The sequence below is a fragment of the Nerophis ophidion genome, linkage group LG01 (genome assembly GCF_033978795.1).
Source record: "Nerophis ophidion isolate RoL-2023_Sa linkage group LG01, RoL_Noph_v1.0, whole genome shotgun sequence".
Lineage (NCBI taxonomy): Eukaryota > Metazoa > Chordata > Actinopteri > Syngnathiformes > Syngnathidae > Nerophis > Nerophis ophidion.
Window position 1 is genome coordinate 38444057 of NC_084611.1, and position 12178 is coordinate 38456234.

At 42.3% G+C, this 12178-nt stretch overlaps 1 protein-coding gene across 4 annotated transcripts in view; it reads right to left on the reverse strand.

Moving 5' to 3' along the window:
* Positions 1-12178, reverse strand: part of pcsk5b (proprotein convertase subtilisin/kexin type 5b) — a 305406-nt gene that overhangs the window by 102671 nt on the left and 190557 nt on the right. For all 4 annotated transcript variants that reach the window (XM_061902184.1, XM_061902182.1, XM_061902180.1 and 1 more), the window contains exon 16: positions 3265-3458. In XM_061902184.1, the coding sequence (XP_061758168.1) occupies positions 3265-3458 (194 nt within the window). The remainder of the gene's footprint in view (positions 1-3264; positions 3459-12178) is intronic.

The following is a 12178-nucleotide window of genomic DNA, read 5'->3' on the forward strand; positions in this document are numbered from 1 at the left end:
CAAGTAAAGGAATACAGATTATGTTTAGACTGTCAATCAACATATTCTTGTCTGTAGGTGACACACATTGAAACAATATGCAATAATTTACTCAACAAAATATTTGGCTTTATGAAGACAGACTCAGAGGTATCGTCTACATCTGGGGTGTCAAAGTCAAGGCCTGCGGGGGAAAATCCGGCCCGCAAATGACTTATGTATGGCCCCCGGGATCAATCAATGTTTATTTATATAGCCCTAAATCACAAGTGTCTCAAAGGGCTGCACAAGCCACATTGACACCCGTTGTACAGAGCCCACATGAGGGCAAGGAAAAACTCATCCCAGTGGGGCGTTGATGACAATGACTATGAGAGACCTTGGAGAGGACAGCATATGTGGGCAATTCCCCACCCCCAGAGGAGACCGAAAGTAATGGATGTCGAGCGGGTCTAACATGATATTGTTAAAGTCCAGTCCATAGTGGATCCAACACTATGGACTGCTTGAAACTCTGCATTTCAATATCTCCGTTCGGTGCCACACCAACAAAATGCAGAGGCAACCATTTCCACATAAACACCGTATGAAATCACCTCCCTACTCACGACTCACTAGTGAGAAATTCCACAAAGTAACCAAAATTAGGACGAAAAAAATTATTAGTAACCCAAATGTCCCGCTGTGGGAATATTTCAGCTTCAGTTCGTTTGAGCAACATAAGCCTATAAACACGGACGAACAGGATAATGCATTTATCATTTGTTTTCAAAACGGCACCCAGAATTTTACTGTGGGACCCCATTTTTATGACTTGATGGGGTCCCTGGGACCCCATTTTGAAAATTCCTGATACACTGATGGAGTATTGGTGCGTGCAAAACAGCAGCAGGATGCTGTGGTCTGCGGGTCGGTTCTAATACTAATCAAATATCATCCCATATCATCATTGGATCAGTGTATCAGGAATTTTCAAAATGGGGTCCCAGGGACCCCATCAAATCATAAAAATGGGGTCCCACAGTAAAATTCTGGGTGCCGTTTTGAAAACAAATGATAAATGCATTATCCTGTTCGTCCGTGTTTATAGGCTTATGTTGCTCAAACGAACTGAAGCTGAAATATTCCCACAACGGGACATTTGGGTTACTAATAATTTTTTTCGTCCTAATTTTGGTTACTTTGTGGAATTTCTCACTAGTGAGTCGTGAGTAGGGAGGTGATTTCATACGGTGTTTATGTGGAAATGGTTGCCTCTGCATTTTGTTGGTGTGGCACAGAACGGAGATATTGAAATGCAGAGTTTCAAGCACTCTTCCTTCTCTAGTGGGAGACTTTTCAAATGTTGCTACAAATTAGCAGTGCTGCTACTTTTTGCAGCAACGCTTTTGCCGCATAATTGTTCAACATATTCCCGCTTGAAGCCAAACCACCGCCAGACGATGGACCCTGTGCTGTTTTTCTTGTGAGTTAATTATTCCTCCATTTCTTACCAGATTTGCACCTTCTCTCTCTCGTATTAGCACTCGCAACGCACCGTTTGCATCACATCTAATGTTACCCATGTAGCTACCTCTCTGCCCAGGCAGGGCGTGTGACGTATGTAAGAAGGTGCACTTGTTTTATGGCGTGGCACCTAATGGAGATGTTGATATGCGGAGTAAACACTCTTCATTCTCTAGCAGGTGAGTTTTTAAATGATGCTACATATTAGCAGTAATACTACTTTTCGTAGCAACACTATTGCCCCACACTTGACAAATTACGGTTGTCTGTTCCACATATTCTTGCTTGAAGCCAAACCACCGCATGACGATGGACCCCCTGCTGTTTTTCTTGAGAATTAATTCTTCCTACATTTGTTACCAGATTCGCACCTTCTTTCTCTCGTATTACCACTCGCACCATAGCTAACGTTACCCATGCCACTACCTCTCTGCTTCGCGAGGGCGTATACATATGTGACGTATGTAAGAAGGTACGCTTGTTTTATGGTGTGGCACCGAAAGGAGATGTTGAAATGCGGAGTAAGCACTATTCATTCTCTAGCAAGTGACTTTTCAAATGATGCTACATTTTAGCCATAATGCTACTTTTTGTAGCAAGGCTTTTGGTCCACACTTGAAAAATGACAGTTGTCTGTTCGACATATTCCCGCTTGAAGCCAAACCACCGCATGACGATGGACCCCATGCTGTTTTTCTTGGGAATTAATTCTTCCTTCATTTGTTACCAGATTCTTTCTCTCGTATTACCACTCACACCACAGCTAACGTTACCCATGCCGCTACCTCTCTGCTCCGCGATGGCGTATACGTATGTGACGTACCGTATTTTACGGACTATAAGTCGCAGGTTTTTCATAGTTTGGTCAGGGGTGCGACTTATACTCAGGAGCGATTTATGTGTGAAATTATTAACACGTTACCGTAAAATATCAAATAATATTATTTAGCTAATTCACGTAAGAGACTAGACGTATAAGATTTCATGGGATTTAGCGATTAGGAGTGACAGATTGTTTGGTAAACGTATAGCATGTTGTATATGTTATAGTTACTTGAATGACTCTTACCATAATACTGTATGTTACGTTAACATACCAGGCACCTTCTCAGTTGGTTATTTATGCATCATATAACGTACACTTATTCAGCCTTTTGTTCACTATTCTTTATTTATTTTAAATTGCCTTTCAAATGTCTATTCTTGGTGTTGGATTTTATCAAATAAATTTCCCCCAAAAATGCGACTTATACTCCAGTGCGACGTATATATGTTTTTTTCCTTCTTTATTATGCATTTTTCGGCCGGAGGGACTTATACTCCGGAGCGACTTATACTCCGAAAAATACGGTATGTAAGAAGGTGCGCTTGTTTTACGTCTCTGTGAGGAGAGACAAGAAAGAGTGAGAAACGCCTGTAGTGTAATGCCAGCAGCTAAGAGCAACTGCGTGAGAACGTATACTCGAATATCACGATATAGTCATTTTCTATATCGCACACAGAGACAAACCCGCGATATATCGAGTATATCGATATATCAAGTATATCGATATATCGCCCAGCCGTATGTTGTAATTATAGTAATTATATTATATACTTAAACTGGCAAGAAAAAAATAGAGGTCATTAATTCTCAAATTTCAGACTGTGGTAATTGCATAGAGCGCTAATTTCAGCATTTACAGTGTGCATCATTCTGGCATTCATCGTGTGTCAGTGGAAGAATTTTGATGCCGTAGCCCCCCAAAAAAGCAAGGATTTTGAAAATGTTTTTCGTACCAAGGTCGAGGTAGAAGCTGTCGCCGCAGGTGGCCACGCACGTGTTGGAGCCCTCGTTGAGGTGGAAGCCAGACCTGCAGGTGGTGCACTGGTCGCTACGGCTACCAACGCAGGTCTCGCACAGGGACGAGCACTTCTTGCAGCGCCTCCTGTCGTCCCGGAAGAAGCTGCTTGGGCACTCCGATACGCACATTCTGCAGAAGCCAGAAAGACAACTGTCGGTTACAATAATACCTTCGAGAGAATTGGCCCCTTTTCCAATGTGGCCAGACTGAGTGTCTTGTTATTACAAACCCCGTTTCCATATGAGTTGGGAAATTGTGTTCGATGTAAATATAAACGGAATACAAGGATTTTCAAATAGATGATCTCGGGCCCAGAGAAGCCGGCGGCGTTTCTGGATGTTGTTGATAAATGGCTCTGCTTTGCATAGCAGAGCTATAACTAGCACTTACAGATGTAGCGACCAACTGTATTTAGTGACAGTGGTTTTCTGAAGTGTTCCTGAGCCCATGTGGTGATATCCTTTCGAGATTGAAGTCGGTTTTTCATACAGTGACGTCTGAGGGATCAAAGGTCACGGTCATTCAATGCTGGTTTCCGGCCATGCTGCTTACGTGGAGTGTTTTCTCCAGATTCTCTGAATCTTTTGATGATATTATGGACCGTAGATGTTCAAATCCATAAATTTCTTGCAATTGCACTTTGAGAAAAATTGTTCTTAAACTGTTTGACTATTTGCTCACGCAGTTGTGGACAAAGGGGTGTACCTCGCCCCATCCTTTCTTGTGAAAGACTGAGCATTTTTTGGGAAGCTGTTTTTATACCCAATCAGCCTGCACATCTGTGGGATGTTCCAAATAAGTGTTTGATGAGCATTCCTTAACATTATTAGTACTTATTGCCACCTTTCCCAACTTCAAATTCTAAAGTTAATGATTATTTAAAAAATATTTTTTTTATCAGTTTGAACATCAAATATGTTGTCTTTGTAGCATATTCAACTGAATATGGGTTGAAAAGGATTTGCAAATTATTGTATTCCGTTTATATTTACATCTAACCCAATTTCCCAACTCATATGGAAACAGGGTTTGTAGTAGTCATCAAGAGAAACTGATCTAATACGGCTAGTATGATGCAGCATAAAATACAGTGATTGGTAGACACACTAACACATTAAAAGATGAAACAGGGGCCTCCTATTTTCTCTTATAATACCAATGCTAAGGAGACACATTTTATCCAAGAGGAGACTGAGGATAGCAAGAAAACGGTCCAATGCAATGAAGCGATAGATAGATAGATAGATAGATAGATAGATAGATAGATAGATAGATAGATAGATAGATAGATAGATAGATAGATAGATAGAGATAGTACTTTATTGATTTCTTCAGGAAAATTAAATTAGAGGGGACTGTGGCGGATAGCACTTCCCCCACCATGAATTGATTAACGTGGACCCCGACTTAAACAAGTTGAAAAACTTATTCGGGTGTTACCATTTAGTGGTCAATTGTACGGAATATGTACTGAACTGAGAAATCTACTAATAACATTTTCAATCACTCAATCAATTAATCAATCAATCAATCAATCAATCAATCAAACTCCTGAGCTCAAGCAAAACATCAATCAATCAATCATCCATCCATTTTCTACCGCTTATTCCCTTTCGGGGTCGCGGGGGGCGCTGGCGCCAATCAATCAATCAATGTTTATTTATATAGCCCTAAATCATAAGTGCCTCAAAGGGCTGCACAAACCACAACGACATCCTCGTAGGGCCCACATAAGGGCAAGGAAAAACTCACCCCAGTGGGACGTCGACCATGATGACTATGAGAAACCTTGGAGAGGACACCCCCCCCCCCTCCCCCAAGGGACCGAAAGCAATGGATGTCGAGCTGATCTAACATGATATTGTGAAAGTCCAATCCATAGTGGATCTAACGTAACCGTGAGAATCAAGTCCAAAGTGGATCCAATATAGTAGCGACATCAACCAAACCCTGGCTGACCAGGTACTAGAAATTACAGATGTCCGATAATATCGGACTGCTGATATTATCGGCCGATAAATGCTTCAAAATGTAATAACGGAAATCTAAAAAGTAAAATGTATGACTTTTTAAAACACCGCTGTATACACGGACGTAGGGAGAAGTACAGAGCGCCAATAAACCTTAAAGGCACTGCCTTGGCGTGCCGGCCCAATCACATAATATCTACGGGTTTTCGCACGCACGCACGCACGCACGCACGCACGCACGCACGCACGCACGCACGCACGCACGCACGCACGCACGCACGCACGCACGCACGCACGCACGCACGCACGCACGCACGCACTCACACACACACACACACACACACACACACACACACACACACACACACACACACACACACAAGTGAATGCAATGCATACTTGGTCAACAGCCATAAAGGTTACACTGAGCATGGCAGTATAAACAACTTTAACACTATCACAAATATGCGCCACACTGTGAACCCACACCAAACAAGAATGAAAAACACATTTCGGGAGAACATCCGTACCGTAACACAACAGAACAAATACCCAGAAACCCTTGCAGCACTAACTCTTCCGGGACGCTACAATATAAACCCTCCGCTACCCTCATCCTCCTCATGCTCTCTCAGGGAGTGCATGTCCCAAATTCCAAGCTGCTGTTTTGAGGCATGTTGAAAAAAATAATGCACTTTGTGACTTCAATAATAAATATGGCAGTGCCATGTTGGCATTTTTTTTCCATAACTTGAGTTGATTTATTTTGGAAAACCTTGTTACATTGTTTAATGCATCCAGCGGGGTATCACAACAAAAGTAGGCATAATAATGTGTTAATTCCACGAGTGTATATATATTGGTATCGGTTGATATCGAAATTGGTAATTAAGAGTTGGACAATACCGGAATATTGGATATCGGCAAAAAAGCCATTATCGGACATCTCTACTAGAAATAGTACCTCATAGTGCCTGCTCCTGTCAATGGACAACCACAGTTAGAGCTTTGTTAAACTGAGTAAGTACTATACAGTGAAGTGAAGTGAATTATATTTATATAGTGCTTTTCTCTAGTGACTTAAAGCACTTTTACATAGTGAGACCCAATATCTAAGTTACATTTAAACCAGTGTGGGTGGCACTGGGAGCAGGTGAGTAAAGTGTCTTGCCCAAGGACACAACAGCAGGATGGCGAAGCGGGGGATCGAACCTGGAACCCTCAAGTTGCTACCAACCAAGCTATATCGCACCTATACTGGGAAAAAGATACAGAATATCTTTCTGTAAATCCTGAATCTAGTACAGTTTCTTGAATGTGTATATTTGGCGCCTGTGTTGCATTCAAAATACCTCAAAAGTAAGAAATCTCACAGGTAAGCGTTCAAACTCAAACGTAGATAAAAGAACATGATCAATAATGGCCGACCACATTGATTACCTCGTTTTTGCGTGAGTTCATTTATCAACAGACAATTTTGACTTGCGTCATACCAAATAATATGGGTAAATATAAGTTTTATAGATTTATATAGTATTAGGGATGTCCGATAATATCGGACTGCCGATATTATCGGCCGATAAATGCTTTAAAATGTAATATCGGAAATTATCGGTATCGGTTTCAAAATTTGCGGTTTCAAAAAGTTACATTTATGACTTTTTAAAACGTCGCTTTGTACACAGACGTAGGGAGAAGTACAGAGTCTCAATAAACGTTAAAGACACGGCTCAATCACATGATATCTACTACTTTTCACACACACACAAGTGAATGCAAGGCATACTTGGTCAACGGCCATACAGGTCACACTGAGGGTGGCTGTATAAACAACTTTAAGACTGTCACACTGTGAGCCCACACCAAACAAGAATGACAAACACATTTCGGGAGAACATCCGCACCGTAACACAACAAAACAAATACCCAGAAACCCTGGCAGCATTAACTCTTCCGGGACGCCACAATATACACCCCCCCACCCCACAGCCCTGCCCACCTCAACCTCCTCATGTTCTCTCAGGGAGAGCATGTCCCAAATTTCAAATTGCTGTTTTGAGATATCATTGGCCGATAAATGCTTTAAAATGTGACATCTGAACTTATCGGTATCGGTTTCAAAATTATCGGTATCGTTTTCAAAAAGTTAAATTAATAACTTTTTAAAACGCCGCTGTGTACACGGAGACAGTTTTTTACCATTATACCTGAAAAGCACAATACAGTACAAAATCTATATCCCCGCATGTCAATCCAACTTCTTAATGTGGAAAAAGTTCCTCATGCAGTAAAAACAGTAAACAGTTCACATTATTACTCCGCCCACACGCAGAAGCACACTTGCTATTTACGTCAAATTGTGATTTTATGGGTAAAATGGACTTTTCAACACAGGGGGGAGTAACTGTATTGAAGTGCAAACGCAAGGCAGCATGCGTGTGCACCAGCAAATTATTTCTTTCACACATGCCATATGTGTTTCTTGGCAGTACAAAAAGAAAATCGCTAGAAATGTGCCAGTAAGGCTTGTGAGCTTCACATTTGATGATCTTAGCAAGGCCCAAAATGAGGGGAAATGAGGGGGTGACTGAGCTTTTATAAAGTCATCCGGCAGATGTCACACCTGTTCACCATATAGGCGTCACAAACAGGCACAGATTAATTTTCTCTGTTTCCCACAAGTCAGTCAAAAATACATTTATATCAGGGGTGTCCAAACTTTTTCCACAGAGGGCCGCACACGGAAAAATTTAAGCATGCGGGGGCCATTTTGATATTTTTCATTTTCAAACCATAACAAAATATATGGATTTTTTTTTTTTATCCTTAGGGCTCCTGGGGAGCATGGAGGGTCTTGGTCACTATAATGTTAAAAATAAGTCAAATTATTATTATTATTTTTTATTTAATGCTTACAGTAAATCTCTATATCAACTTGAGGTTGATATAAAGTAAAACAAATAAGGTTTTATGCCTTTTCTGTCAAAGACAACTTTGTTTTTTTATAGTAAAACAGAAATATGCAGTATTTAGATGGATAGATATTAATTTATTGATTCCTTCAGGAGTGTTCCTTTATTTAGCAATTAAATCCCTCAAATATCAATAATGCAAGACACCATTGATTTTCTCTCTAGGTCGTCCTTAGACGAGCCTTCCATCGTTGCTTCCAGTCATCCCGATTCTCCATACATTTGGCCAGTTCCTTGGTACTCTGAGCTTCTGCATCCTTCTTGAGTATGTCCACGTACAGTGGGGCAAAAAAGTATTTAGTCAGCCACCGATTGTGCCAGTTCTCCCACTTAAAATGATGACAGAGGTCTGTAAATTTCATCATAGGTACACTTCAACTGTGAGAGACAGAATGTGAAAAAAAATCCAGGAATACACATTGTGGGAATTTTAAAGAATTTATTTGTAAATTATGGTGGAAAATAAGTATTTGGTCAACCATTCAAAGATCTCACTGATGGAAGGAGGTTTTGGCTCAAAATCTCACGATACATGGCCCAATTCATTCTTTCCTTAACACGGGTCAATCGTCCTGTCCCCTTAGCAGAAAAACAGCCTCAAAGCATGATGTTTCCACCCCCATGCTTCACAGTAGGTGTGGTGTTCTTGGGATGCAACTCAGTATTCTTCTTCCTCCAAACATGACAAGTTGAGTTTATAACAAAAAGTTCTATTTTGGTTTCATCTGACCACTTGACATTCTCCCAATCCTCTGCTGTATCATCCATGTATCCATTTTGGTATAAACTCAACTCGTCGTGTTTGGAGGAGGAAGAATACTGAGTTAAATCCCAAGAACACCATACCTACTATGAAGCATTGGGGTGGAAACATCATGCTTTGAGGCTGTTTTTCTGCTAAGGGGACAGGACGATTGATCCGTGTTAAGGAAAGAATGAATGGGGCCATGTATCGTGAGATTTTGAGCCAAAACCTCCTTCCATCAGTGAGAGCTTTGAATGGTTGACCAAATACTTATTTTTCACCATAATTTACAAATAAATTCTTTAAAATTTCTACAATGTGAATTCCTGTTTTGTTTTTTTTTCCACATTCTGTCTCTCACAATTGAAGTGTACCTATGATGAAAATTACAGACCTCTGTCATCATTTTAAGTGGGAAAACTTGCACAATCGGTGGCTGACTAAATACTTTTTTGCCCCACTGTATGTCAGTGTGGGACGTCCTCTTGACCGATGCCCATGTGTTGGTTCCCACAGCACCAATTTGCTGGCTGGCAGCTCCTGATGCTTTTGGCAGTGTCCTGCTAGTTTCATTCTCCTTACAGCAATCTTCTCACTCACCCTTGGTATTCCCTTGTAGAGGATTCTGTTGGTTACGTGCCGCTCTTGTTGATGTTATGCACCGCACGCAGCATCCTGGTGTAGCAACCATCCAGAGAATTCTCCAGGGTTGGCTTCAGGGTCCAGCATTCGTTGCCATAGAGGAGAACAGACTCAACTGTTGCGTAGAAGAAACTGAGTTTGATTTGGCGGGGGAGGTTGGAGTTCCATACAATGGTCATGCCGTTCAGGGCCCTCCATGCAAGTGCCTTCCTCACTTTTAGATCTTGCTCAGTTGAGTTGACCCATGCGCCCAGGTATTTGAAGTCCTCAACTTCTTTCAGCACAATGCCTCCTGCTGTTACCAGAGGTTGATGTTCTGGTGGAACGTTGTAGGTCATGACCTCAGTTTTCTTGGCATTTAGCCTAAGGCCAACCTTGGCGCACTCTAGCTCTACCCTGTGTAGTAGTTCTTGTGATTGTTCCACGTTGTTGGAGAGCAGACTGATGTCATCCACATAGTCAAGGTCTGTCAGGACCACTGCCGGTTGTCGACTCGACTTCCTTGGTGTCAGCGTAAAGCAAAGTTCCTGCTCTCGCCCATTTATTGCCTTCCTGAGCGCATGATCAAGGACAATGATGAAGAGGAAGGGGGCTAGTATATCCCGTTGTATAACTCCAGCCAGGATGTCAAACTCCTCGCTGTTGCCATCTCGGATCACCACCCTGGCCCTTGTTCCTGCGTACATGGACTCTGTTGCTCGGAGTAGGTTCGGAGGAATACTGTATGCCTTCAAGATCTTCACCATCGTGCCTCAATGTATTGAGTCAAATGCCTTTTTGAAGTCTATGAAGCATAGGAATGCAGTCAGGTTGTCCTTCCTCACCTCCTCAATCAATCTCCTAAGTGCCAAGATCTGGGCTGTAGTTGTTCGTCCTTCTCGAAAGCCGTTCTGATTTACTCTCAGGTGAGGATCAATTGCATGCCGGACCCTGTTTAGGATCATGCGGTTGTAGACTTTCGCAGTGATACAGGTCAGGCTGATGCCTCGGTAGTTGTCTGGCTTCGAAAGGTCTCCGGATTTGGGCAAAGGCACGATGTTTGATAGAGACCACATATCAGGCAGCCGATTGTGCAGCAGAGCAAGGTTGCAGTACTCTAGAATGATGTCATTGAGATCACAGATCTTCACGACCTTTGGGGTTATGCCGTCCGGGCCAGAGCTTTTTCCCACTCTTACTGTGGCTGGAGATCCTGGCCAGATGAAGCCATCAGGACCACATCATCTGCAAAGAGCAGAGACCTAATCCTGCAGCCACCAAACCGTATCCCCTCAACGCCTTGACTCCGCCTAGAAATTTTATAGTGCATTTCATTATCTGTCATCACATTTTGTTTCTAATTAAATGCAACAGGGACACCAGTTGGTCACTTCCTGGTTGGCGACTGAGCTTTTTGACAGCTTTCCTTTCATTGGGTGACTAAATGACGCCACGGGCTTTGGCAAACTTGCTCCCGGTTTGTCTGCAGGCTGCAGTATGCATTCATTTTAGCCAATTTATGGACATTTTTTATGTAGGTGCCACGCCGATTGAAAGCCCTATTTTTCCACTTCGTATGACATGCTGTTGACAGCCGCCATGAGCACTGAAAGGCTAGTTTCAGCTTGCCAGGGTGGCAGGGAGACCGTCTGGATGCTCCGCAAAAGTGTGCATGTCTTTGTCAGGTGGCTTAGGATCCATTCCCAGCAGAAAATAAATGTGAAATCCTCTGATCCTCTAAAGTCAGAACTTTGTCCTTCGTTATAGCTGATGTGTTAAATGCTGGGGGCATTACACGGGTCCGTTATGTTTAACCTATCAAGTTTTGTGTTGTATTGTTTAATATCCGTGTGATTGCAATATGCACTAAGGCTTTTAGCCCAGGCTGGTGTCATCTTGTTAACGTCTTTTCTATCCTTCCCGAGCTCTATAGTGCAATTATGCAGAACTCTAGGCTCTATTCTAAGATGTGCAGTGAAGCCTGCTTGGCTACAAAGCGGTGGGCGTATACACACGTATTTGAGCGCCTCTTCTCTCACAAGTGAAGAAAAAAAATGAGGGAGATGATAGATTTTCCATGTTTGGTGATGACAAACAGGCTCTCCGGACACATATGACTGTTGGAACAGTATTAAACAGTACGTTCTGTATAATTAATTCAAACTGAAAGGTAATTGAACTTATAGGAGTTCAAGGTATTGCACTTAGCGGCGTGTCGAGACTGTTTTTTTTTTCCGGGGGTGGCAGCACATAGGCAAGGGTGGAACCCATAAAACGGTCGGTCTACCCCAGGGGAAGCTGTAGCTACTATAGCAGCTTACTATCACCAAGTATGGAGCGAATCTTCTCGTAAAACAATTGCTGACATTAAATGATGCCGCTGCTGAGAATCGAACCCACGTCATGTGGCATTAAAGGCATGTGTGTAGACCAGGGGTCCCCAAACATTTTGACTCAAGGGGGGCGCATTGTGTTGAAACTATTTGGCTGGGGGCTGGGCTGTGTATATACAGGTGCTGGTCATATTATTAGAATATCATG